This window comes from Notamacropus eugenii, chromosome 2, assembly GCF_028372415.1.
Source record: "Notamacropus eugenii isolate mMacEug1 chromosome 2, mMacEug1.pri_v2, whole genome shotgun sequence".
NCBI classification, from domain to species: Eukaryota; Metazoa; Chordata; class Mammalia; order Diprotodontia; family Macropodidae; genus Notamacropus; species Notamacropus eugenii.
Window position 1 is genome coordinate 408,698,472 of NC_092873.1, and position 27,910 is coordinate 408,726,381.

A 27,910-nucleotide genomic window follows, 5' to 3' on the forward strand; every position below is an offset into this window, starting at 1 on the left:
TTCCCCTGAAGTATTATACTCAGTTTTGCTGGGTAGGTGATTCTTGGTTTTAATCCTATCTCCTTTGACCTCTAGAACATCATATTCCATGCCCTTCGATCCCTTAATGTAGAAGCTGCTAGATCTTGTGTTATCCTGATTGTATGTCCACAATACTTGAATTGTTTCTTTCTGGCTGCTTGTAATATTTTCTCCTTGACCTGGGAACTCTGGAATTTGGCTACAATATTCTAGGAGTTTTCCTTTTGGGATCTCTTTCAGGAGGTGATCAGTGAATTCTTTCCATTTCTATTTTGCCCTCTGGTTCTAGAATATCAGGGCAGTTTTCCTTGATAATTTCTTGGAAGATGATGTTTAGGCTCTTTTTTGATCATGGTTTTCAGGTAGACCAGTAATTTTAATATTATCTTTCCTGGATCTGTTTTCCAGGTCAGTTGTTTTTCAGTGAGATATTTCACATTGTCTTCTATTTTTTTCATTCTTTTGGCTTTGTTTTAGAATTTCTTGGTTTCTCATAAAGTCATTAACTTCTATCTGCTCCATTCTAATTTTTAAAGGACTATTTTCTCTAGTGAGCTTTTGAACCTCCTTTTCATCCATGGTCAATTTTGCTTTAACATTTTTCTCATTAACTTTTTGGACCTCTTTTGCCATTTGGGTTGATCTGTTTTTAAAGGTGTTATTTTCTCCAATATTTCTTGGGGTCTCCTTTAGCAAACTGTTGACTTGCTTTTCATGATTTTCTTGCATCACTCTCATTTCTCTTCACAATTTTTCCTCTACCTCTCTTACTTGATTTTTGAAATCCTTTTTGAGCTCTTCCATGGCTTGAGACAGTTGCATATTTTTTTGGAGGTTTTGGATGCAGAAGCCTTGACTTTGTTGTTTTCCTCTGATGGTATGCTTTGTTCTTCCTCATCCAAAAGGATGTTCACCAAGAAAGTAACCTTCTATAGTCTTATTTCCCCTTTTTTTGGGCATTTTCTCAGCCAGTTACTTGACTTTTGAGTCCTTTGTCAAGAGGAGGGTATACTTTAGGGACCTGTAAGTTGTCAGTTCCTCCAAGGTGGCAAAATCAAGGGAGAAGTGTTTATTCCTCTCCTGACCTGCACTCTCATTTGGAAACAATCACAAGCTTTTCTGCCCAGAATCTGCAAGTAGAATTCCCTCTCCGGAGCCTCCACCAGCTCCACCACACCAGCACTCCTCCTTACCGCAGCACCTCTCAGAACTGAGACCCAGATCAGCTGCTCGATTCCCCCATGATCTCTAAACTGAGAGCTCCAAAAGTGGACTCTGTTGCCACCCTGAGAGCAGGGTTGTGGCCAGACTGCACACCCCTCTCACCCTGATGAAAGAGCTTTCTCACTGACCTTTGAAGCTATCTTTGGGGTTTGTGGGTTGAAAATCTGGGAACTGGAGCTACTGTCCGTGATTCCACACCCTAAAGCCTGCTGTAGTCCTGTCCTGCCATGCTGCATGGGCTGGGCTGCGCTGTGCTTCGGGCCTGGTGTGATAGACCTTTACTGTCGCCCTTCCAGGCTTCCTTGGGCTGGAAATCTCTTTCACGCTGTCATTTTGTGACTTGTGCTGCTCTAAAATTTGTTTACAGGTTTTTTTATGGGCTATGGGAGTAGAGTTAGAGCAGGTCTGTTCTTCTCCTCTATCATCTTGGCTCCATCCCTCAATCAAGAATTTAAAAAAATTAAATGCATTGTCATTTATGTGCCAGGAAACAAAACTTATAGAAAACAAACTTAATGCATAAGTTTTTAAACACAGAATTCAGTCCCTGTTTGTCCCAAAGAATTTTTTCAGAGTAAATGTATGGTGGAATTTTGAGGCTACTGTAGAGTAGATTTCAAAAAGAGTAGGTTTGAGATTAATCCATGAACATAGGAAAAATAGAAGCAAAAAGAATAGGGACAATTTTTTTGATCAGTATAGTCTCGAAATTTTAAGTTGTTTGAACCTGAGGATCTTGATTCAGGTTTTGTTTCTGTGTTTTACTATTTGTATGACCTTGGATGAGTAAGTCATCTGACCTTTCAGAATTTATTTCTTCACTTATAAATTGGAGATAATAACTTAAGGACTCTAACTCACAGACTTGTTAGGATCAGGTTGAAAAAGCCAGTGAAAAAGCATAGAGATGAGAGATGCAAATCATGTTCAAGGAACTGCAAAAAGACCACTGTAGCTGGACTATAGAGGGGAGTAAAGGGTATGAAGGTAGGAAAAGTTGGAAGGGGCCAAGTTGGGATGAGCTTTAGATGATATGTAGAGGAATGCTCATGTGTATATGTTCAAATTTGAAAATAATTCGGAGTCTGTGGAGTTCATTGGGGAAGGGGAGTGTGGAAGGGAGTAAAAGTGGGATGGGGTGACATGATGGTGATTGCATGGACTTGCCTGTTTTCTTCTAAAACTCTTAAGAATGTCGGTGATGCATATCTAGATTAGTCTCATCAATTAGTCTCATCATTATGTAGAGAGGAAGGTCAGTGGTTATGGATGACATTTTCATTTTTTAAAGTAATAAAATCCAAGGAATCCTTCCCCTGTCTCTCCTCACTCCTGTCTTTCCTCCTCCTCTACCCCACAAATCATCCTTCATCATAGGTTTTGAATTAAACCTTCAATGTTTTCAATTTTGATTCCTGCAGAACTTTTTTGTTTACATTTGGCCATTCTTCCTGTTTCTTCATTGCCATTTCTATATTTTCTGTAAGCATGTCCCCTTCTCTGATATTAGAGGCTAAATATGACTTCTCTGTGCTGGTGGTGAAAAGAGTTTGTTATAAAAATCTTGGAAGCTGTTTTCTGTTTTGCTTCTGTTTGTTGGCCTTCCAATTTCCTTAAATATTCTTGTGAAAAGTAACTAAGCTTCCTTTAAACTGGCTTCACTGTTTCTCCTTTGTGAGCTGTTACTACTTATAATCCTTTGCTTTCTTTTTTTTTCTTTTTTTTTTTTTTATTTAACTTTTAACATTTATTTTCACAACATTTTGGGTTACAAATTTTCTCCCCTTTTATCCCCTCCCCCCCCCAAACCCAAGCATTCTAATTGCCCCTGTGACCAATCTGCTCTCTCTTCTATCCTCCCTCTCTGCCCTTGTCTCCGTCTTCTCTTTTGTCCTGTAGGGCCAGATAGCTTTCTTGACCCCTTAACCTGTATTTCTTATTCCCCAGTGGTAAGAACATTACATTTGATCCTAACATTTTGAGTTCCAACTTCTTTAGCTCCCTCCCTCCCCACCCCTTCCCTTTGGAAGGCAAGCAATTCAATATAGGCCAAATCTGTGTAGTTTTGCAAAAGATTTCCATACTAGTTGTGTTGTATAGGACTAATTATATTTCCCTCCATCCTATCCTGACCCCCATTACTTCTATTCTCTTATGATCCTTTCCCTCCCCATGAGTGTCGACCTCGGATTGCATTCTCCTCCCCATGCCCTCCCTTCTATCATCCCCCCCACCCTGCTTGTGCCCCTGTCCCCCACTCTCCTGTATTATGAGATAGGTTTTCCTATCAAAATGAGTGTGCATTTTATTCTTTCCTTTAGTGGAATGTGATGAGAGTAGACCTCATGTTTTTCTCTTGCCTCCCCTCTTTATCCTTCCACTAATAAGTCTTTTGCTTGCCTCTTTTATGAGAGATAATTTGCCCCATTCAACTTCTCCCTTTCTCTTCCCAATATTTCTCTCTCACTGCTTGATTTTTTTTTTTTAAGATATGATCCCATCCTCTTCAATTCACTCTGTGCACTCTGTCTCTATGTATGTGTGTGTGTGTGCATGTGTGTGTGTGTGTGTACTCCCACCCAGTACCCAGATACTGAAATGTTTCAAGAGTTACAAATATTGTCTTTCCATGTAGGAATGTAAACAGTTCAACTTTAGTAAGTTCCTTATGACTTCTCTTTGCTGTTCACCTTTTCATGGTTCTCTTCATTCTTGTGTTAGAAAGTCAAATTTTCTTTCCAGCTCTGGTCTTTTCATCAGGAAAATTTGAAAGTCCTCTATTTCATTGAAAGACCATTTTTTCTCCTGAAGTATTATACTCAGTTTTGCTGGGTAGGTGATTCTTGGTTTTAGTCCTAGTTCCTTTGACTTCTGAAATATCTTATTCCATTCCCTTCGATCCCTTAATGTAGAGGGTTCTAGATCTTGTGTTATCCTGATTGTATTTCCACAATACTTGAATTGTTTCTTTCTAGCTGCTTGCAATATTTTCTCTTTCACCTAGGAGTTCTGGAATTTGGCCACAATGTTCCTAGGAGTTTCTCTTTTTGGATCTCTTTCATGCGGTGTTCTGCGGATTCCTTGAATATTTATTTTGCCCTCTGGTTCTAGAATCTCAGGGCAGTTTTCCTTGATAATTTCATGGAAGATGATGTCTAGGCTCTTCTTTTGATCATGGTTTTCAGGTAGTCCCAGAATTTTTACATTGTCTCTCCTGATTCTATTTTCCAGGTCAGTTGCTTTTCCAATAAGATATTTCACATTATCTTCCATTTTTCGAATCTTCACGCTATGTTCTGTGATTTCTTGCTTTCTCATAAAGTCCTTAGCGTCCATCTGTACCATTCCAGTTTTGAAAGATCTATTTTCTTCAGTGAGCTTTTGAATCTCCTTTTCCATTTGGCTAATTCTGCTTTTGAAAGCATTCTTCTCCTCATTGGCCTTTTGAACCTCTTTTGCCAATTGAGTTAGGCTAGTTTTCAAGGTGTTAATTTCTTCAACATTTTTTTGGTTCTCCTTTAGCAAGGAGCTGATCTGCCTTTCATGCTTCTCTTTCATCCCTCTCATTTCTCTTCCCAGTTTTTCCTCCACCTCTCCAACTTGACTTTCAAAATTCTTTTTGAGTTCTTCCATGGCCTGAGCCCATTGAGTGGGCTGGGACACAGAATCCTTGATTTCTGTGTCTTTGCCTGATGGTAAGCATTGTTGTTCCTCGTCAGAAAGGAAGGGAGGAGGTGTCTTTTCTCCGAGAAAGTAGCCTTCAATAGTTTTATTTCTTTTCCCTTTTCTGGGCATTCTCCCCAGCCAGTGGCTTGACCTCTGAATATTCTCCTCACACCCACCTCGCCTCCTGGTCCTCCCAGCCAGCGTTTGGGGACTGAGATTCAAATGCTGCTTCCCGCCTTAGGGCTTTTGGCGGGGGCAGGGCTGCTATTCAGTGTGAGAATTAAGTTCAGATGGTCAGGTCGGGGCAGGGCCGCCTCTCAGGCCCAGTTCCCTCAGGGGGTTTATGCACAGACCTTCCACAATGGATCCAGGCTCCCGCCCGCTTGGGGAGCCCCTGTCTGCAGCCGCCTCTCAGCTTCTATCTCCCGGGGGGGCCTGAGCCATGGGGGCACCCCACTCCTCTCTCGACCCTCCAAAGAGACTCTCTCACCGACCCTCGTCACCTGTGGGTGGGTGGGCTTGTGCCGCCGCTGGAGATCCCGTCCCTAAAGCCTGCTTGGATCTGTACCTCTCGGAGCCTCGGCCGCCACAGGTCCGGGCTGGGCTCCGCGTCTGCAGCGCGACGGACCTTTTGCGAGAGGTTTGCAGGTCCCTCTGTGGGTGGAGGGACCCTCGTGGCCGCAGGATATCTCGTCCCCGTAGCCCGTTCGGATCTTTTCCTCACGGTGTCGCGGCCGCTGCAGGGCTGCACTCAGGTCCCAGTCCCGGCACCCAGTCCACAGCGCGAAGGACCCCCCGCGAGAGGTTTGCAGGTCTCTCCGGAACAGAAATCTCCCTCGCTCCAATATTCCGTGGCGTCTGCGTGCAGAATTCACCATGGGTTGGTCCCCTCTAGCCGTTCTGTGGGTTGTGGGTTCGGAGCTATGTGTATGTGCGTCTTTCTACTCCGCCATCTTGGCTCCGCCCCGCTTTCTTTTTTTTTTTTTATAAAATTCTATGTACAGGCTAATATGCCCTTTGCTGCCATATCTCTCTGTTTGACAAGAAAATCACATCCTAGCTTATTAAGGCAATTTTTCTTTTGGTCCCTTTTATCTCAATTGATTGACATTGGTTAAACTTCCCTATGAAATTGCAATGATAATTATTGATGTCTTCTTAACTATCTATATTCCATCTTTTGGTATCAGTAACTCATTTTAATAGTTCACACTAGAGCTATTTTAATTCTATATCTTATGGCTCTATATTACTTTTGATATTACCCCAGCAAGTGAATTGTTTGCACCAATAGCTGATTTGGGAAGGATTTCCATATTATACTTTATCACTGAGTGCTCTATAGTGGTTATCAGATTTTTCGTCCAGTTCCCCCCCCCCCCCCCCAAATAAAATAGCAAAACCACAAAAACCCCAAAACCTCCCATCCTACTTCTCATTTTTGGTCTCAGTTTTGGAGTCTCAAAGGTCCTTGAATCAAGGAAGGCCAAAAGGGTCAAGTGCTAGTCAAGGGAGAATCAGGGCAGGGGAGTTACTGGGTCAGTCTGATTCTTATAATTGGAAGGCAAGGCCTCATCCAGTCCTGTGATGATAGAGAAAGGAACACAGCTTGGGCTAAAAGAAAATTAATGTTTATATTATTCTCTGCAAAAGTAAAATGTGACTTGTTATTATCTTGGTGTAGGAACTGTTAGAGCTTGTGGTCTGCTCCTATGGTCTTCAGGAACAATAGTATTAAAATGTGTATTTCACATCTATATATATTTTAAAAGATCACTTCCATCCTACAGTCAGACCTTAGAGTAGCATTTCAGTGGAAGAAGCTCTTAGGGTACATTTTGTTAAAAAATAAATTGCCTTTTTAATTTTTGTCAAAGGACATTGTTGAAAGGAGAGGTTAGCATTCCCTTTGTTAAAAATGAAAGAGATCCTAGAGGCCTTTACAATTCAATTACTGTTTAAGGCATTAAGAGACATATATGTTTGAAATATTTTTCTTGAAGGGGGAGAGGTAACTTTGAATTTAAGGCCAGAAGACCTTGGTTTGAATTCTATTTTTACTACCTATGACATTTGGCAAGTTATTTAATCTTCTGAGCCTCAGATACCTTATCTGTAAATTGAAGGGATAAACCAGATGAGCTATAAGGTCTTTACAACTCAATTTTTTCTATTTAATCAACTATATGCAAATTTTGTATTATATTTATAGATTATTGTGTATTAGCATATTTATGAATTATTTTGAACTCCTTTACTTTCAACATTTTTCTGAGTTTCCAGTTGATGATAGGATGTAACCAGGAAGGGATTTGGTGAAGTACTGAATGATAAACATCCTGTGTAGTTATATGCATGTCCATGTATCTGCATGAATGTGCATTTCTGTTGTGTGTCAAAATCAATTGTACTTGGGTTTTATGTTATTTAGACTTCTGTTTTAGTATTATTAGTATTTAGTATTATAGGATCATAGATTTAGAGCTGGAAGTCCTAGGAGGCCATCAAGTTCAACTTTCTCTTTTTACAGATAAGAAAACTGAGGCACAGAGAGGTTTAAGTGACTTTGCTGAGTAGTGTAAACATAGTTAGCAAGTATCTGAGATACAATTTGAATGTAGGCTTTCCTGACTCTAAGTCCAGTATGAATCACTTTCATAAGATAAACATTAATTTGTTGCAATTTTGTTAGTGCGAGAGTACTTTCTGAAAGTTTCTTTTTGTTCATTTAAATAATAGGGAAAATTAATTATTTCTGTTTTACCTTGTAAGATGAACTTGTGTTTTTCTCATATCTTCCCTCAAGTAAATCAGCATAATTCCCTCTAAGCCTTAAAATTTTGGATCCCTTGTATCCCTAGTAATTTCATTGGCAAGACTTAATGATTGAGCATTTATTGCGTGTTTAGTATGTGTTTGGCACTATGTTGAGTGCTGAAAATATATAAAAAACAAGCAAGCAACTTAAGTCCTTTTCCTTGAGGAGATTACATTCTTATAAATGAGAGTTAGAGTTGGAAAGGAAAGACTTAGAAGACATGAGTAAAAACTTGAAATGTTCTACCAAGAATATCCTGTTTTAAGAAGTAGGGAGCTTTCCATTCCTGGTGGTATTCAAGCATTTCAACACCATATTATAACCATCACCTTTTCACTTACCCTGTGTTAGGAATAACCAAGAGTTCTATCTGGCCATGAGTGAATTTAGAAAAAAAGAGTTTTATTTCACGGACTGGTAACTTGGCCTGCAAGCCAACACAAATACCTGTAATGCTGGTTACATAAGTCTCTGTAATTCATCCAGATTCGAATTTCGTACCTTAAATCCCATTGGTTAGCATTCCAGAGTTCACTAAACCCCACCCCTTGATTACATCTTCATTTACTTTATTCTTTAAAGGAATCCTCTTAGTCCCTTCCCCTTTTGTCTTCATCAGATAGCATGTTAAAAGGAGTTTTCAATTGCAAAGAGAACTGACAAAAACTTTGAAGTTTGAAGTTCCCAACCCAGGATATCAATAATAAAGATGGGTTTTTTGGCTCTCATCTTTATTATCTGTGGATGAGAGCTGGCTTGGTAGTTGTTTTTGGTTTGCTGGTAGAGGCCTTTCAGGTATACTGATTCTCAGGCAGCCAACTTTCCCCACTGCTCTCTCTTTAAGCAGTTTTTGTCTCTGACATTAGCCATCAATGTAAATTATCATTTTATATAATTTCTGTGGAAACAATTCAGTCATCCATTATCTCTTGTCCAGACTATTAAATGGCCTCCTAATTGATGTTCTTGATTTCATCCTCCACATAGCTGCTAAAATAGTCTTACTGAAAAAAAAATTGGTCTGTCCATTTTTTTCTTGCCTGTTTAAGAATCTTCATTGGCTCTACCATGTTGACACCAGGATAAAATGTAAGCTCCTTAGCTTAATATTTAAAACCTTTCACAATCTATGGCTTACCTTATTTCACATTATTGTACTTTCATTCTATACCTCCTTTATATACTTACTATTGTTGAGGTTAGGAAACCATATGTTGAGGTTTGGGATTCTTGGGACCCCAAAATACCAACACCCCAGACCCAAATGAATTGAACCCAAGCCTTCTTTCAGCCAAAGTAAAACAAAGGTTATTACAGATTCGCCATATTGAATTGACTGTTAAGAAGCCTCACCATTTGTGATGCTTGTATTGACAAGCTAGCCAGATTGAATCTGAGCACCTTATATACAGGATCTTATATACAGAAAGACTGTTGGAGGGATGTGGGGGTGGTCTAGTAGTTTTGGGTGATGGGAGGAGGTGTTTAGGGAGGGTCTTGAGGAGGAGTCCAAGGGGGATCTTAATGGGACTCTGGTGACTACAGGTCAAAATCAAGAGAGTAGGATTCTGAAGTGATTAAAGGTGGGAAACTTCTGGAAGAGATCAGTAAATAACCAAACTATGGAGGGCTGGGGTGAGAAGCAGGTGGGGCAATCCACAGGTAATAAGACATAGGAGGGTCAGGCTAGGTAAAGGGCAACAGATTTGGGTATGAAAAGCCAGATTAAGTGGGAAAATTAAGGACAGTTCAAGGAGGTTCCCAGAGTCTGTACCCCATCCCTACAAATAGTGTCACTCATTCCTTTACTTTTACAAATGCTTAGGACCCTTAGCTCCCTTCATAATTCATTTCATGTGCCACTTTTTACAGGAAGTCTTTTCTGATCCCTGTCGTACATTGGATCATAAATCGAAAGTTGTAAGGAACCTCAGAGGTCATCTAGTTCAACCTATTTTTTTCTTTGAGGAGACTGAGGCCTAAGTTAATAAAGACTTGCTTAAGGTCACATTGTGTTAGAGGTGGGATTTCATTTTAGTTCGTCTGAGTTTCAAGTATATTATATTTTTATGTAGGTTTGTTAGTGTTCTTTCCTTCCTTGAATTATGATGTTTTTATTAATGGACAGGTTGTATTTCCCTGAGGAACATAAATTCTTTGAGAATGGTGACTGGTTTTGGTCTTCATCTTTGTGTCCTTAGCACCTATTAAAGTGCTTTTTACATAGGAAGTGCTAAGCAAGTGGTTGTTGAATTGAATGTACCACACTGATGTTGAATTAGTAAGTAAGTTCTTTGTTATTTCCTCTTAGTGTGTCATAGGAAGTTAGATGTCATTGATTGTAGGGCTGTGGCAAAATAACACAACCTCAGGAAATCCTGTGGCTTGAAAGACTGGTTACTAGATAAAAATCAGGTACCTCATGTGATAGAGAAAAAATTGAATTTGTACTATTTTGTTTAAAAGATGCTATATTTTCTAATATCCTTTACAAAGTTGGTTTATAAAAAACAGTAGCTAGGTGGCATAGTAGACAGAGCATTGGGCTTAGAATTAGGAAGAGGAGAGCCAAGAGGGGAATGAAGGCTTCCTAGCCTAGGGCCCCTCCACAAAGTGGAGGCTCTGTGAGTAACTTGTCAATGGGAGAAACAGATGGGCCTGATGGCAGTATATTCCAGGGTGAAGAGTGAGGTAGGTGGTTGGACGTTCCAGGATGAGAAGACTCCAGTCACTGAAGGAAGTTTCAGGATTAGCCAGCAGGAGGGGCATGATTTTGAAGTCCAGAAAGTAAGGATAAGAACTAGGAAGGAGGTTAGACTAAATGACCTCTAAGATTTCTTTTGGTTCTAGATCTATGATTCATAAGCTTTTTAGCCTTGTACTAAATAGAATCACATTTGATATAAAATATGTTGGAAAGTTATAAATCATTCTCTGCCTTATATAATTCTGATATAAGTGAATAGCTCAGCTCTCACTGATTAGCCTTTCTCTCCCTACTTCTTTACCTTCCTTGTGACCTCAAAAGATAATAGGATTTAGAGGTTATTTAGTTCAACCTCCTAATTTTTTAGGTAAGAAAACTGACACTCATGAAAGGGCAAGTAACTTCCCCTACGTCATATAGCTGATAAGTGGAAGACACAGGACTTGAATGGGATTTTCTGACTCCAAATTGTTATCTTTCCAATATACCACATCCTCTGACTTCCAACACTAGTTCTCCATTTTCACTTTATCCCAGTACCTTGGTTGACAACAGGATTTATGTTCAGTAAGTAAATCAATAGATTTTTAAAATCTGCTTCAATTTTACCTATACTTAGTTTTTAGACCTACTGCCTAGAAAATATATTTACTTCAGTATAATAGATCAGCTTACACAGGAAAGGTATTTTGTTGAGTTACCCTCCCTTCTTTGAAGCTAGGTTTTTTTTTTTTCTTAACTTAATTCTTGAGACTTAGCAATTATACTGTACTCTGACTTAACAATAGAAAATCTGTTTTAGCTGCATATATATTTTTAATTACTAGGATGATTCTGAGATTTACCTGGGGACTTTTTTGTTTTACAGTGGATCCAAACATTGATTCAGTCCCAAAATCATTCAGCCTTAAAGATTCTCTATAAATTTCCTGGAACCCCCCATGAGGAACTACCTTTAGATCTACCTGAGTCTAGACCCATAGTCCTGGAGATGGTTTGCAATTGGACAAACTCACAGAATGAGGAGGTATGTAAAGTCAGTTTTTCCCAGAGTAGACTCAGGAAGGTGGAGAGAGTATATTAAGTTTAACTACTGAGAGTGCGTTGAAGTGCTATAGTGAGCTAAAGGAAGTTGTGTAGGAAGGATGAAGGATATGAACGTAGTGAAACTGTAGTAGACATGGAATTAAGGAAAGAATTGGTTTTCCAAACATGGGGAATTTGTGAACTCTTAATTTAAAGGTAAAATAAATTCTTGGCAAAAAGAAATAATGAATTTTGAGTAACCACTGCTTTTAGTGCACCACACTTAAGCACTTAGGAGTCTGTCATTCTCTTAGTGTGGGCACCCTTTTCATCAATGCAAATGGAAACATCTCTGCAACTTAGGAAGATAGTCTTTGATAATTATGGCCAAAAAGTTAATCATCTTGCAACCAACTTGATGATGAAGGTAAAACATTTTTAATTTAATAGGAATTTTTTCAGTTTAATTTAATATTATTTTTTTCAATTGAAATTAAGTCATTCACTAAGTAGAGTAATTATCCTTACAAGGAGTGCTATTTGTTTAAATAATTACAGTTTTAATATAGCTGTGATGCCATTGATGTGAATGTTCCTTCCATACATTTTTATCCTGTAAAACTCTGGTCCATGTGCATTCATAGAAACTGTATTTTGATTTTTTTCTTCGTTGAGTATATTTAAGCCATTTTTATGTATTTCTGGTTTTTTAAATTTTAATCTTTATTTCTGAATATATCCCTTCCCTGTTCTTTACTTAGGAGAGCTAAACCTTATACAGAGGAATCCTTTTTTCCCTCTGGTCTGTTAAATGTGAAGAAATACAGTAGCTTTTAGAGAAAACTCATGTTGTTTCATTTATTGAGCAATTGAACCTCTTAAATATCTATAATAACTTTGGTGAACAGTACGGTGATCTTTTGTTCTTTCTCAGTTAATAATAACTAACTTTATATAGCATATTAAAGTTTTCAGAGCATTTCCATATATTCTTATTTGATTCTTAAAACCACCCTGTGAGGCAGATGCTGTTGTGATGACACATTTTATAGATGAGGAAACTCAGACTGAGAATAACTAAACGACCTCTCCTGGTCACACAACTATTAAGTGTCTGAGGCATGATTTGAACATTCCTGCCTCCGAAGTCCAGCACTTGGATTTTTGCTGGCTATCTACCATGTCTGGGGTAATCTCTTTCCTCACTCTACTTCATCATTTTATTGCCTTGCTTCAAGTTCTAGCTAAAGTCCCACCTTCTATCAGAAGCCTGTATTGATCCTCCTTAATGCTAGTGTCTTCCTTCTATTGATTATCTCCAATTTATCACACTGTAATGGGAAGGACAACATATAAGCAACAAGGAGCTTCAAGGTACCAGTGTCACTGTATCTCACAGTAAGTAGGATTATGGAGTAGAGTATAATGTAAGAAGACTGAAAAGGTAAGGGGAGAGTGTTTAAGGGCTTTGAATGCTGAACTGAGGATTTATATTTGATTCTGGGGACTAGAACACAGGGTTTCTTGGCAACATCAGGCTCCCTCTCACTTTGTTCATCACAGCATGTTAATATATTTAAAAGCTTTGGAGAACAATTCCACCTTTCTTTACTTTCCTGACAGATTTAATTATCAATATATATTTTTCATATCTGTTTCTTTGTAATTTTCTTCTTTTTTGGCCTGGACCAATGATGTCCTTATTGAAGAGAACACACAGAAAATTCCTTCTCTCAATTGAAGACAAGTTATGTGCCAAAAACTGTGCTAAGCACACAGGTCAGAACCGTTTTGTAATCTATCATCTAAGAGAGTTCCATGGGACTTTGAGTGATTTAGTTGCACTGCTAATAGATTTGTATCAGAAATAAGACTTGTGTCTAGTTCTTCATGACTATAAAATCTGCAGCCTTTCTTTTTTAATAGTTATTATAGTTCTATTAAAAAGACATTTTGTTATTTGATTGACATTGCATTAAATCTGTAAATTCACTAAGAGGTTGATCCATCCTGTACAAAAACATTGAATTTTCTCTAGTTTTAATCCAATCTGTCTTTATTTCTGTGAATAAAACAGTAATCTTTGCAAAGGTCATCATTTTGTTGTTCAAATGGGGTTTATTTTTTAAAATTATGTTTTCTCAAGCTCAATTGATAGGCACTGCTTCAGATTTCAATTCTGTGTCAACTTAAAGAGTTATAAATATTTTTGCATGTCCTTTAGTAAGAATTTATTTTGCTTAGGATAATCTCTCCTAATACTTCCTTTCCATATTTGTCAGCTGAGTAAAATATATTTCTTTATCCAACTGCGTGTGTGTGTGTGTGTGTGTTTTCTTCTCTCCTTTGATCAGTACAGATGAGAGTGAGGTGCAATTTTCAGCTATTTGCCTCTTCTTCCTTGTTCATATAGACTTCTGCCTGTATACCCCAATTATATGATAGAATTTTCCTAACCTTGCTTTCCTTTTCTCCCTTCCTCCCCCAAGTGTTTTCATTTTCCGTTTTCCTTCTATTCTTTTTATAAGATTATTAAGGTATAACAGAACCTCTTCTGGGCTTTTTGCCTAATCAAACACTTTCTGTGACCCTTGATGATTATGACAGGGTAGAAAGGGAGCGTAAATATCATTCCCCATATTAACCTTTTATCATTGTTCATTTATGTTTACCATTTTGTGTTTCTCATAACTTATGTATTTGAACTTCAAAGTGTCATCATAGCTCTTGTCTTTTCATCAGGAATGTTTGGAAGCCCTTTATTTCATTTTTACCCTGTAGCATTATATAAAGTCAGTTTTGCTGGTTAAATCATTTTTGGTTCTAATCCTGTAACCTTTGCCTTTTGGAAGATGTTCTAAGCTCTCTCGTGTTTTAAAGTGGTACTTCCTAAATCATGTGTGAACCTGACAGAACCTCCTCAGTATTTGAATTCTTGTTTTCTGGATGGAAGCTCTGTATTTTGTCTGTAATGCTCCTGAGGGTTTTCATTTTAGGGTTCTTTCAAGGAGGTGACAAGGGGATTCTTCCTTTTTCTATTTTATACTCTGGTTCTAAGAGATATGGACAATTTAATTGTAAGATTTCTCAAAACATGTCTAGGCTTTTTTTTTTTTTGAGGGGGATCATAACTTTAAAGCAATTGAATGTTTTCCTTTTCGGCTTTTATACATCTGTAGTCATGCAAAACATATCCATAATAGTCATGTTGTGAAAGAAAACATAGACCAAAAATAAAACTCTCAAGAAAAATGAAGAAAATAAAAAAAAAAATATGCTTCAATCTGTATTCAGACACTATCAATTCTTTGGGGATGGATAACATTTTTCATCATAAGTCCTTTGGAATTGTCTTGGATCGTTGTATTGCTGAGAATAGCCAAGGCATTCACATCTTTTTACAATATTGCTGTTATTCTGTACACAGTGCATTTCACTTTGCATCAGCCCATGCAAGACTTTCCAGGCTTTTCTGAGAGCATCTTCCTCATCATTTCTTACAGTACAATAGTATTCCATCATAATCACATACTACAACTTGTTCAGCCATTCCCCAATTGATGGATGTCCGCTCAGTTTCTAATTCTTAACCCCAGGAAAAAGCTGCTATAAATATTTTTGTATATATGTATTTATGTCCTTTCCTTTTTTTTTTTAATCTCTTTCAGGATACAGACCTACTTGTGGTATTGCTACGTCAAAGAGTATGCATGATTTTATAGCCTGTAGGCTTAGTTCCATATTGCTCTACAGAATAGTTAAATCAGTTTACAACTCTGCCAACAGTGCATTAATGTCTCATTTTTCCTCCATGCCCTCCAACATTAGTCATTTGCCTGTTCTGTCCTATTAGACAGTCTGGTAGATATGAGATAGTACTTCAGAACTGCTTTAATTTTGCATTTCTCCAACCAGTAGTGAGTTAGAGTATTTTTCCAAATGGCTATAGCTTTGATTACTTAATCTGAAAACTTGATTATAACCTTTGAACATTTATTAATTGGGGAATGGTTTTTATTTTTATTAATTTGACTCAGTTTTTCATATGTTTGAGAAATGAGGCCTTTTTTAGAGACACTTACTTCACAATTTTTTTCCCAGTTACTATTGCTAACTGAATTTCCCTCCATCCTGTTCCCCTCACTTTTGTTTATTCTGTTCTCTCTCTCCTTTTACCCTGTCCCTTCCAATCCAATTTTTTAATGTTATTTTTCACTGAGATACCTTACAGTGTCTTGTCCTTTTTGTCCCCCAGCCTTCTAATGTTGTTTTAATATCTTTGTTGTCTCTCGGAGCCATTGGTTTCTATTTGACCTATTCTGGTTTTCAGGAAGTTTGTTCCTTGGGAAAGGTTTATGTCTCTTTCAGCCAAGCTTTTAATTTCTTTTCCATTTCTTTCTTCCAAAACTCATTTGTGTTCCACCCCTCCTTTTGTGCTCTCACTGAATATTATATTTTAAAATCTTTTTAAAAACTCTTCATCTCTTCCAAGAATTCTAGTTGAATTTGTGCCCAGCTGTGGGGTTTTTTTTTTTTTTTTGCTTATAGTTGTTTTGTAGTCATTCTCTTCTTCTTGGTTTGTTTCTTGAGCTTTCCTCATATCAGAATAGTTTTTTAATAGTAGCAGTATTCTTTTTTCTTCATTTTTTTCACCTCATTTTGAATTTGGATTTTGTTAGGGTCAAGCTCTTCATACACCTAGAAGGAAAGTATAAATTGGTTCCTGTTCCTGCTTTTTAAAAGGTATTAAATGTGTCATTTCAGGATCTCAGGGACAGCTCGTGTTGGGTGCTTCCAAAGTGTTCTGATCCAGTATAAAGTCTCGTCACTGGCATATCCCTTGATTCTGCATGTTCTTAACCTGGAATTGTTCTTTCTGAGCAAAAGACTTAAACTCAGTCCTTATCAGACATCTGGGAAAACTGCTAATTTGAAGTGATAGAATCTTTTATTCACCTTTGGTCTGGGATTCTTGCATAGGTTTATTATTCCTTCGCAGACTTTAGATTATGCCAGAAGCTGGAACTGAAATCCCACTATACTCTTGCAGTCCAAGTCACTATGCTGCTTCTGCTTGTTTCTGAAATTTCTTCCTTACACATCCCGGGACCAGAGAGCTTTCTGTACTTTGGAATGGAAAACCACAGATTTTCTTCTTAATCTGCCTGTGATTAGTTTTGTGATCCAGAACTGGCTAGTGGATAACAGAGTTTTCCAATTGGCCCTTGTTCCTGCACCTTGCATTAGGTCTTAGTGTGTCTGGGTTATGGACCTTTTCGTGTGTACAGCCTTCTCTCTTAGGCTGAAGTGCTTTGATTTGAACTTAGTCCCCAGAGTTAGTAGATCTCTGTCTCACTTTGTGGACCTAGGCTGGACTAGTGACTCACTATGACTATTTTTTGGATTTTCCCATCAGGATTTGGTCTTAGGTTTTTTAGATCTGTTGAAAGAGGAAGGGAGCTCCTTTCTCCTATCTTGACTCTGCCTCTTTTCTAGCTTATTAAACAGTTTATATCTGTGATTTTTTCATATTCAGTCTTTACTAGAATCATCATATTCTGACCGTGGATTTTTGAAGGAGTTTTCCATTATGTTTTAATCTATTTTTATAAAGCTAGTTTTTATCTCCCAGAAATTATGTGACCTTGTGAAACTTAACTTACCCCCCCTTGGAGTGCCACCTCAGCATAGTGCATGCCAAATAATGTTATGAGCATTGTGTTAGGTTTACATCGGTTGTTTTACGACTTCCTTGCTCCTTATTTCTAAGGTAAATTGCTGGGTTTAGATTGTGAGCCTGCCTCCCAGCCAATGGGAGTAACAACTGGCAGGGAGGGTGGGGGATTTCTGCATTAGGACTATATAATCTTTGTTCTTACCTTCTGCAAGCACCTCACGCTGCTGATTACTTATTAGAGAGGAGATGCCTTTTCTCATGAGATTGTAGTAAAATCTTGCTGCTTTGCTTCTACTTTGAAAAGTCTCTGATTTTCATTTGAATCTGTGGTCTCTGACACACACTGTGTTAGTAATTTTAGGATGTGTATTTTTTGTATCCATATCTTTGTTTTTTAAGAAGTATTTATTTTTGATTCACTTTGTCCTCATTCCTGTGAGAATGCTGAAAAATCTGGGAAAATTCCAATTACTGCTTTATAACACGTTTCATTTGACTTTAAGAATTCTTCTTTCTTTGTTTTTTGAAACTTGATAGTTATTTGTGTTAGACACTTGAATTTTGGATATCTCTATGCTGCTGGAATCTGGTGACTTATTTACATCTGTGAAATGTCTTTTTTTTCTATTTTGAGAATTTCCTTCAGTTATTTCTTTTAATCTGGAGCCATGTTTTTCCTCTTTCTGTCTTTTCTGTATTGTAGTTAGTCTAATTTTAAAGTACCTTGATCTGTCTTCCAGGCCTTCATCTCTGATTGTCACTGATATTTTGAATTCTGTACTTTTGTAATTTGGAGCTTGTTCTTTGATTATCATTGTTGAATGATCTTTGTTAACTAACATTTTCCCCTGTTGATTGATTTCTAAATAATTTTTATGTTTTTCTATTCTTTTCATTTTTAAAAGTTCTTTTAACTCTTCCCTTTTTTTGGTAGATAATGAAACCATTGTTTAATTCCATTAACTTGTTTGCTCTCCATTTTATTTTATGTTTGGCATTTCTTTTATGTCTTATGGTTTAGATATATTTTTCAGGTCTTTATTAATATCATTACTTGGTTCTTTTATATTGCAAAAATCCTTTATTTAATTGAAACTTTTCTTTGATTTGTTCATTTTTAAAGGTATAAAATATCTAGAGTTTGAACCTTGAATTTAAAGTGAGAAATCCTTTTCCATGTTCAGTAGCTAAGGGTGGGGAACCTTTTGGTCTCTTATTCTTTCAGTGAGGAAAAAATGGTTAAACTACATCTGACAACCATTGCCTAAGGCCAGCTAATTGTTTTTTCCCCATTACTGCAATGTTATGGAACATTGGGGATAATAGCATTACTCCTTTCATAGTTGTGAGATATTTGTAAAGCACTTAGCACAATGCCTGACGTAATAGTGGGTACTATATAAATATTCTCTTTCCTCTTCTCTTGCTTCTTCTCTGTCCCAGTTTTGGAGTAGCATATGGAGGCAGCTTTCTTAAAAAGTCCTGTTTCATTATTATTTCCTTTTGATGGAGGCTAGAGAGATAGGGGAAAGGAAGACAGACCTCTAGGTTTATTGTTGTTTGGGGTGGGTAAGACAGATCTTGCACTTTCTCTAGGCCCCCACTCCATCTCTTTTTACACTGGTCCTAGGCTGTTGTGCTGGTGAAAGGCACACTGTGACATTAAGATGAGTGTCCCAGATACTTTCTCTTTGACGTTTCCTTCACATAGCTGGCCTTTGCTACCCCTTTTATACTTCAGGACTTAGGCTCTGCTAGGCACAACCACTTGACTCTTCTGGGTCTCTCCTTTTGAGGCCTGTAGGAAGCATTGCTTGTCAGGCATATCATGTCATTGTTTGGTTTCCCTTCCTTTCTCTTTCCCTCCCCATATCACTGGCAACATTTCTTACGGTGTTTGTTGTGGCAGTCTGCGCTTGTTTCCTTGACCTGTGATACTCCATCATTTTCCTAGAATCATTTGATTGTGACTGCCTGTTGACAGGTGTCGTTTATACAAATTCTGTAGGAGATGTTTTAGATTTATAGCTTATATCATGATTTGCATAAGACAGTTTGGGATAGGTTCCTCACTCAGGAAATATATGAGTAGGAAAGGGAGTTGGACCATTCATATATTGGGAGCAGAAGGACAGCCCAAGAGCTACATTTGCATCCATGGCATAAAAAGCCCTTGAGGAAGGCTTCCAATAGCTTGAGTAGACCATCTTTGGATGATCTGTGGGAAAATACAAAGACCAATTATGCAAAATAAGTTGGTAGGTATAGACAATGATCTACATCCATGTAGGGAGTACCCACATTGATGAGATCGTGGTTCCCCTTAAGTATTTATCTTGGACATCATACGTCTTTTAATTTTTGTGGAAAGAGGCATTTTGACCTGGCATTGTGGATTGGATAGATGGCCTTTCTTGGAGTGAGAAAGACCTGAATTCAAATTCTGATTCTGACAAATACTAGTTTTGTGACCATGGACAAGTCATTTAGCCTCACAGTATCCTGGGCAATTCTAATAAAGACTGTGCGTTGTAAACGAGCTACTTATCAGCATTATAGGAAACTTCCACGCTGAAAGTTCCCTACACAGATGAAATCATAGATCTAGACCAAAATTCTTTTTGGAGTTTTAATCCTTTCCAATATCAAAGCTACTATATTTACTATCTTCCTGGCATTCCATTTGAGCTGTATGTGGAGACATATATATATAGTGTATAGGAGAGTAATGAATGTCTCCGATTGAATGACATTCTATAGCTAGAAATTGTCGCCTCTCTCCTTCTTTAAGATTATTTAGAAGTAAGGTGGCTGATGGTAGACTTATTTAATATTGGAAATAAATTAGACTACTTTTTGAATTCTGGGATTGACTTCTTATAGGTAAAGAACCTTTATGTTGATCCCTAATGTTAACCTGGGGTGCTCAGTTTTGAATTTGTATGTATTATAAATGGGGGCCCTCCCCCCACCCGCTGTGGGCATGTAGAGTATGGCTTATACTCTGCCCGATAACAACAAAACTAAAATCTGGAGTGAACGAACGATCTTTAATTGCAGTTCTTACAAGAAGAGGGCCCTCTTCCTCACTATGAGAGAAGTGCTCACGTTAAACAAAGAACAGTACTTGTGAAATCAGGAAAGCTTTCATTCATCTTTACGTTCATTCCTCCTGAATGAATATGTCGCTCCCAAGTAAGGCCACAGGGAGATTTCAGTTTGTTCAGACCAATGCAAGCTCTTTTATATACTGTTCCAAAATTCAAATCTTCCACCTCACTGTCTAATAATGGCTAGAAGCAGCCCTCCTGAACACCTCACTTCATGCTCTCCTCTCTGATAGGCTTTCCCTTAAATAGTTCATCAAATCTGTGCACAAGTTTCTGACCTTTTACCTGACCATGCTAGGTCACAACTCTGAATAACTGCTATTACTTAAAGCTGGGAGGAGTTTTAACCCTATGGAAACAGAACTCCTTCCTTTGTTTCCCACTGTGAGTTTCCCATACTCCTCCCTTTGTTTTGTCCAGTGGAAACAGTTCTTATATCAGTGTCTCAGTTTTTAAGATGATTGAAATATTAAATAATGTTAAGCTAAAGAGCTAAGGCAACCCTTTTATTCAGCTGTGTTCAGCAGAATTAATTCTGGAAGTTCTGAGTAATTCTGGTTCAGTCTATTTTAGACTGCAGTCAGCATTGTAAAATGAAATGGACTAATGTGGAGGAAATTCCATTCATACCTTCTCTAAGCTCTATAGATTGGTTATATTCACTTCAGCTGAAGCAGCATGGTTTGAATTTAGGTATTTATAGTTAAAATTTTTTTCTTTATTGTTCAGATTGCAATTTTTAAAAATCTCCATTTTTTCTGTTTTTTTTTCTGATTTGCAGTTGTTGAAGATTTAAAATTTTTTTTCTTGTTCACTCATTGGCACATAATATCCAAAAAGCAATTTTGAAACAAGAAAAGGAGAAAGTTTTTTATATAGAGCAAAATTAATTCTCTCATTGTTGATTGTTCTTTTATTGTCAGAATTAGTCTGGGCAAATAAATAACTGAGGTAAATAGCACTGAGTTGCTAACTCAAACTTTCTAAGAAAAATAAACTATTTTTTCCTTTCTCACAACTTTCTTGTTTATTTGTGGCTATACTGCTTACATCTCTGCCTTTTCTAAATTTTCTTACCACTTAAAACCCAGCTTAAATGGAATTGCTTTCACAGTCATCTTTTTTCCACAAGCAATTATTTTGCTTCAACAAGCTTTTCTAGTTTTTACTGTTGTAGTTTTGTTTGTACCTCTCTTTTTGTACTTGACCCTTTCTGTTTTGTTCTTGTGTATGTATTTTTTCTCAAGTACTAGATTTATGTTTGATAGCAGGTTCAGTATCCTGTTAATCTTGTTATCTTTCTTAGGTGCATCTTAATATCTTGAATATAATAAATACTCAGTTTATTTAACCAAACATTTATTAATTGTATTTAGATTCAATAAATCTCTAAGTCAACAAGCATTTAATAAGCAACTGTTTTTGCTTATTAGCTGTGTTCTAGGCATTGTAAAGATACGAGAACAATGAAACTTCACTACACTCAAGTTGCTTACATTCTGTTAAGGGAGACAACATGTATAAATAAAAGTACGTAGGGAATTAATATAAAAAAAGGAAAGGTAGGAAGCTACCGGAACAGTAGTTGGTGGAGTGGAGATCAGAAAGGGTTTTATGCAGAAAGTGGTGTTTCAACTGCATCTTGAAGGAAGAGAGATTCCAATAGACAGAAGTTAGGAGGGGAGGGCATTTCAGGTAAACGTAATTACACTGAAGCAGAAAGAACTATACTTATTGGCTTATAAATGACTTGTCTTCAACAAGAACAGCCAAAGTACCTTAGACCACAAAATATCTATTTCTTCTTTAACCCCTCTCCTCAAGTAATCCTTTTTAAATGCAAAGTTTCTCATACACACAAATGCATGATATAACAAGAAAGAATGAAAGTCTCATCCTTAATAACTTTTGTAGATCTGAAAAATGGAAGAATATGGAGCATCATTCCTGTAAAAGAAATGTTTTTGTTTCCTTCCCTTTTAGATATCCTCTTCTAATTAGAGTGTGCAAAAGACTGGATCGAAATTATAAGAAGTAGGAGGGAGAGATCTTGGAAGAGTTAGATCTTTACTATACATGGGATCAAAATTGCTGCACTAGTTCAAGAAGCATTCCTATTATAGAAGTATGGAGGAGTGCCAACATATGCTGCTAGTAACTGCCATGTAGATGTTACAAACATATTGAAAGAAGTTATTTATTCTGCTTCCCCTCTGCTATTTAACTGACCTGAATTCACTGAGAGGAAGAAGCAGACACAAATAATATTTGAAAGCAAAAATTTTTTTCCTGCCATCTTTTGATTGTACTTACAGTATTTCCTTTAAAGTGGAAAATTGTATGCACATTAATTTTTATTCAGTGATTAATCAAAAATTATCTTTGAGTATTTCCCTTTTCCAATCTTCTCTCAAATAAATTCCTAAGAATCCTATTTCTGGCTCAATTAGGGAAATGTAATTATCTAGTAGTCAGTCAGTAAACATTTATCAAGAGCTTACTGTGTGTCAGGAATAGTGCTAAGGGCTGGGAATACAAAAAGAGGCCAAAAGCAGTTCCTGCCCTTAAGGATCTCACAATCTAATAATAATTACACTTCATGTGACATTTGAAGTCAGCTACAAATATTTATTATAGTGATAGAAGTTGACTTCTAAGCATTTATATGTTTATTTGTGTCTAAAAATTAAGGTCTTGATTTTTAATATAATGAAGAAAATAATTTGGTAACTACCTTTCAGAGTTAATTTGTATTAAAATAATAGTTATGTGATTTATTGTTAGCTAGGTATCTGAAGAACTAAAACCTATGAATTAATCATATTAGCTTTCCTGCAAACTTAACTTCTTTTTGCCTGAAAGTAGGAAATGAGGCAGTGCCAATTCTAATGAAATATTACTAAATCACTATTAAGAGAAGACTTTCCTAGGCCTGGAAGAAAATGATCTATTTAATTGATACCATAATCTCTAATTAATATATTACTCTTTAGGTCATATTTAATATGTAAATTTTAAAATGTGCCCTTTGTTTACAAAATTTTTTTGGAAAAAATGTTTCAGAGTGCTTTGTATTTGATTACAGTCCTAGCTAGCTAGCTAGTTACACTGCCTTGGAGAATTCATTTTACTAATATAGGTATTTTTCTCATGATTAAGATGAAATTAAATTAAGTGGTCTTTAAGAGTCTTTCTAGTTCTAACTTAAAACCAAAATTCTGTTGAGAGGACAGCAAAACTCACGTAGACATTGTGATGTTTACAGTCTGCATTGCTGTACAGTAGAAAGACCATGGGATTCAAATTCCAGCTCAACTGCTTGCCATGTACGTGACTGGGCAAGTCATTTAAGTTTCAGGTATCTCAATTGTACAAAAAGTACATTAGGTACATTATCTCTAGTTTCTCACAATCCTTTGTTAATTTATGTCTGCATTTGCAAAGGCAGTCCTGCATAGGTCTGTTTCCTCTTAGGTACCATGTCTGAAATTTGGGTAGCTCTACATAAGCTCAGCGGCAGTGCCTTGGGTGTGTATATATATCTGTGTGAATTGTTTGGCTAGGCTTTCTCCAAGGATTATGTAGAATGAGAACTTCTTATTGAAATGAAAGCATAAAAGGCAATCTCAAATTTAACATTAAGATATTGCACATAGTTTGTAACAATAATTAAGGAAATAAAAACCTGAGTTTAGCTAGTTACTTCTCACAATAAACTTTTACTCTTGACTACCCAAACTTGGTTAGCAGTAGTCATTCTCAAGGCCTAAGAAGAACAACAGCCCTTATTTCAATCTCAGCAGTTTCTCTTACAATTAGATGTTAAGAGTTTAGGCTTAACTTTAGCTTATCTCAGATTCTAGTGTTTTAAGAGCTTCAGAGTGCTTTCAGGTACATCAAAAGCCCTCACTCTCTGTTCAGGTAGCTTAGACAGGGCATTAAATTTTTATCCTCAGTTCTGTTAACTCCATTTTGTCTCTCTTCAGGCAGTCAACAACATTTATTAAACAGCATTTATTTAACACCTAATACCTCTAGGACAACAAAGAAAAAATAAAACTCTCTGATTTTAGGGGGTTTACATTCCATCAGGGAGACAGCATGCAACAAAAATAAACATATTTGACACAAATACAAAATAAATAAACATTTTAAGCAAGGAGGACATAAGCTGTTGCATGTGGTCTTCAGTAATAACTTCATGTAGAAGGTGGTATTTGAGCAAAGTTTTGAAGGAAACAAGGCGTTCCAGGTGGCAGAGATAAATACTGCATACATGACAATAGCCAGTTCAAAGATGAGGAGACATAGGAGGGAATGGTTTTTTGTGAGAAATAGCAGGAAGGCAAGTGTGGCTGGAATGTAGTGTGTGTGAAAGTGACTAGGGTATAATGTTTGGAAAAGGAGGTTGGGCTCATTTTGTGAAGGATAGAAGGGAAAGCAAGGAGGGAGGGCCTGGTGGCATATTCCAAATATTAGTTTCATATTTTGTATATTTGGTTCATTCCTTTTTCTCCTGTGGTTTGTCTGTAATTACTAATGTGTGTTTTCTGTGCTAACAGAATAACTAAAAGCATTTTTGTCATGTTACTAATAGTGATGCAATATATTTTATCGTTTAAAATTCTAATGAACTAGTTTTACAAATCTTGTTTCTCTTTCTAATACAAGACATGTTAAAGCTGAAATGTGTACTATTAACATATAAAAAATTGACAATTTTATTACATAGCTACATTGAGCTGCTGAGATATTTGAAGGCATATTAAGATGTGTGCCTTTACATTTTCCCCAAATGACATAACTGTATAAGAAATAAAAAAATAAACTTTGGTTTTGGTTGTTAAAATTAGTTCCTCTTTAAATTTTAAAGAGAACTTCTTAGGGTCTACTAATGATTATTTGAACTTTTAGCATATAAAAAAGTATAAAAATTTATACTTTATGTATAATTTTTCATCTTCTTTTGAAAAATAATTGATGATGTTCTTTTCTTATAGCTAAACCATTCACTTCTAAAGTGAAGCAGATGAGATTGCATAAAGAAGACTTTGAAATATTAAAGGTGATTGGTAGAGGAGCTTTTGGGGAGGTAAGTTATGAAAATTACTTTTTTTTGTTGAAAATCACATGTTTACTGTGTGGATAAATTAATATTGTTTGCCATTTTATCATGCATCTCAAAGTACAGGAATGAAGAATGGAAAGAAATGATCACTTGAAAATTCTACCTTCATTTCACATTTGAAATTGCTTGTTTTCACAAAGGAAATTTCTCAGGGAATTCCTTGACAAAGCATGAGACGCTCATATACTTATAGAATCTACTGTGTTGGTACAGAAATGTGCTCCCTTGGCTGCTTTACTATCTGCCACAAACTTTACATGTTCAAAATTGAATTTGTCTTCTCTCTAAAACTTCAACTTTCAACTTCCTGGTCCCTATTACTGCACTCAACTTTCTTCTACTTAACCCTGCCTAAAGCCTACATGAATATCTTCTTTTATCTCACTATTGAGTTGATTGTCAAGCCACTTGTTATTTCTTATGAAATCTCCCATGTATCCCATCTTGTTTTCTGTATTCAAAGTTGTAGCAAAGACATTTGGGGTGTCAGACAGGCAAGCACACACTTTGAGGATGGAGAGAAGGCAGCACATAACTCCATGGTTAGGAAATCAAGGATTAGAATTGAGGATTCTAATGGAGAAGAAACCATGAGGGTGGGGAGCTCATGTTATCACGCCACCTAGTGGCTTGCTATTTTTTCTAACTTTTGTTTCTGTGCTGTTGAAGAAACTGCAAGTGCTGTTAGAGTCTTCTAATATGGCACTTGGGGCAAATCCCCAGTTGTCATGAATTATGGCTTACCTAGTCCATATGCACACACAGACACACACACACACACAGAGACACACACACACACACAGAGACACACACACACACACACACACACACACGGACTTACCCTAGTCCAGCATTTCATGCTGCATTCCTGTTTTACTCTAACACCTTCCTAGCTGGCTTATCAGGTTCCAAGTTGTACCCTTTCTAGTCTGTTTGGAACAATTGTTTGATCATTCTTCTTTAAAGCAGCTTTTATAATACTACTCACTGACTTTCATCTTTTGTTTCTGTGTCAATGCCTGATCTTTAAAAGTCTCACTGTTCTCTAAATTTGTGCCAAACTGTAGTTAGACCAGTATCTTATTGTTATATAAACACACCATCTTTTACCCTGTGCTTATGTTTGAATGTTCTTTCTTTTACCTTCTGCACATGCAAATCTTTCTTATTCATCAATTTTCAACTTAATCTCCATCACTTACTTTGAGATGTCCCTGACCAGTCTAGCTCTTATTGTTCCCTCTCCTCTCTGAATTTTCTTGAAACTTGTTAGTATCACATAATTTATCACTTACCTATGATTTTAATGCTATAAAAGACTTTAGATAGGATCCTATTATTTTAGGGATTCTTGATTTGAGGTCAAGTACTTAAAACAATTTTTCAGATAACTATTTCAATACAATTCAATTTTAATTATTCATTTAAAAACTATATTCAGAGGAAGGGTCCATAGGCTTCACCATATTTCCAAAAGGTGACTTTTTGTGCCTAAGTCATGAAAAAGGTTAAAAATCCCTGATCTAATGTAATGGGGAAATTGGGGCCCAGTGAGAATAAGTTATCTTGTGCAAGGTCACAGAGTTAGTAAATAGCAAAGCTATTTACTTTTTTCCTCCTCAGTCACAGATTAAACATACACACACACACGCACACAGAGAGAGAGAGAGAGAGAGAGAGAGAGAGAGAGAGAGAGAGAGAGAGAGAGAGAGAAACTGAAACACCTGTACATATATATAATAGATATTTCAATTTTTTACATTTATCATCGTTATCCCAAGTATCTCTCTTGTCTCTCCCAGAGAGCTGTCCTATGTAACAGACTACTTTTTTAAAGAGGAAAAAACAATCAGCGTAACAGCTGTTACATTTAAAAATTTAGGAAACGTGCAATGTGTAGCATCTGGTACATCCCAACTTTAGGAATGGATGTGTTGTGGGTGATATCTCAAGTCTCTTCATTCAGGTTATGCTTGATCTTTTTTTTTAAGGATTTATTTTGTAGCTTGCCAGTTTACTAAAGCTATTAATTGTTTCACTTGGTGTCTGCTGATTCTTTACGACTTTCCATGTAAATGATCTTATCAGCAAATAGGGATCATTTTAGCCCCTCTGTATTCATATTTATACTTTAATTTCCTTCATTGTATTGTTGTTGCTAGCATTTACAGAATTATATCAAATAATAGTGGGGAGAGTGGGCATCCTTGCTTTATTCCTGTATTTGTTAGGAAAGCTTCTGGTATATGTATTAAACAAGTTATTTGCTTGTGGTTTTAGATGGATGATTTTTAATGATTTTTAAAAAAGGTCCTTCTGTGCTGGTTTTGAGTGAGCATTAATTCACAGGTTTCAGGTTTGTGATTTTTTTTGGGTGGTGTCCTAGATCATGGAGAAAGCTGAAGTTGCTTTATTTTAGCTTATAACTTCAGAGTTGAAGAAGTTTGAGATCAAATATAGGGATCAGATAAAATGTCTAGTTCTTCATCTGTTTGCTCTTATGACCCAGAATTGTGCTTGATTTTTACAATTT

General features: G+C 36.7%; 1 protein-coding gene and 1 pseudogene across 8 annotated transcripts in view; both read left to right on the forward strand.

Moving 5' to 3' along the window:
• CDC42BPA (CDC42 binding protein kinase alpha) overlaps positions 1-27,910 on the forward strand; it is a 372,601-nt gene that overhangs the window by 59,027 nt on the left and 285,664 nt on the right. For 6 of the 8 annotated variants that reach the window (XM_072647658.1, XM_072647660.1, XM_072647659.1 and 3 more), the window contains one exon: positions 25,250-25,341. In XM_072647658.1, coding sequence (XP_072503759.1) covers positions 25,250-25,341 — 92 coding nt within the window. Of the gene's footprint in view, positions 1-11,306; positions 11,464-13,171; positions 13,242-25,249; positions 25,342-27,910 lie in introns of those variants that run through there. The other 2 variants (XM_072647667.1, XM_072647661.1) reach the window with 2 other exon arrangements.
• On the forward strand, positions 6,789-6,909 carry LOC140530691 (U6atac minor spliceosomal RNA; annotated as a pseudogene).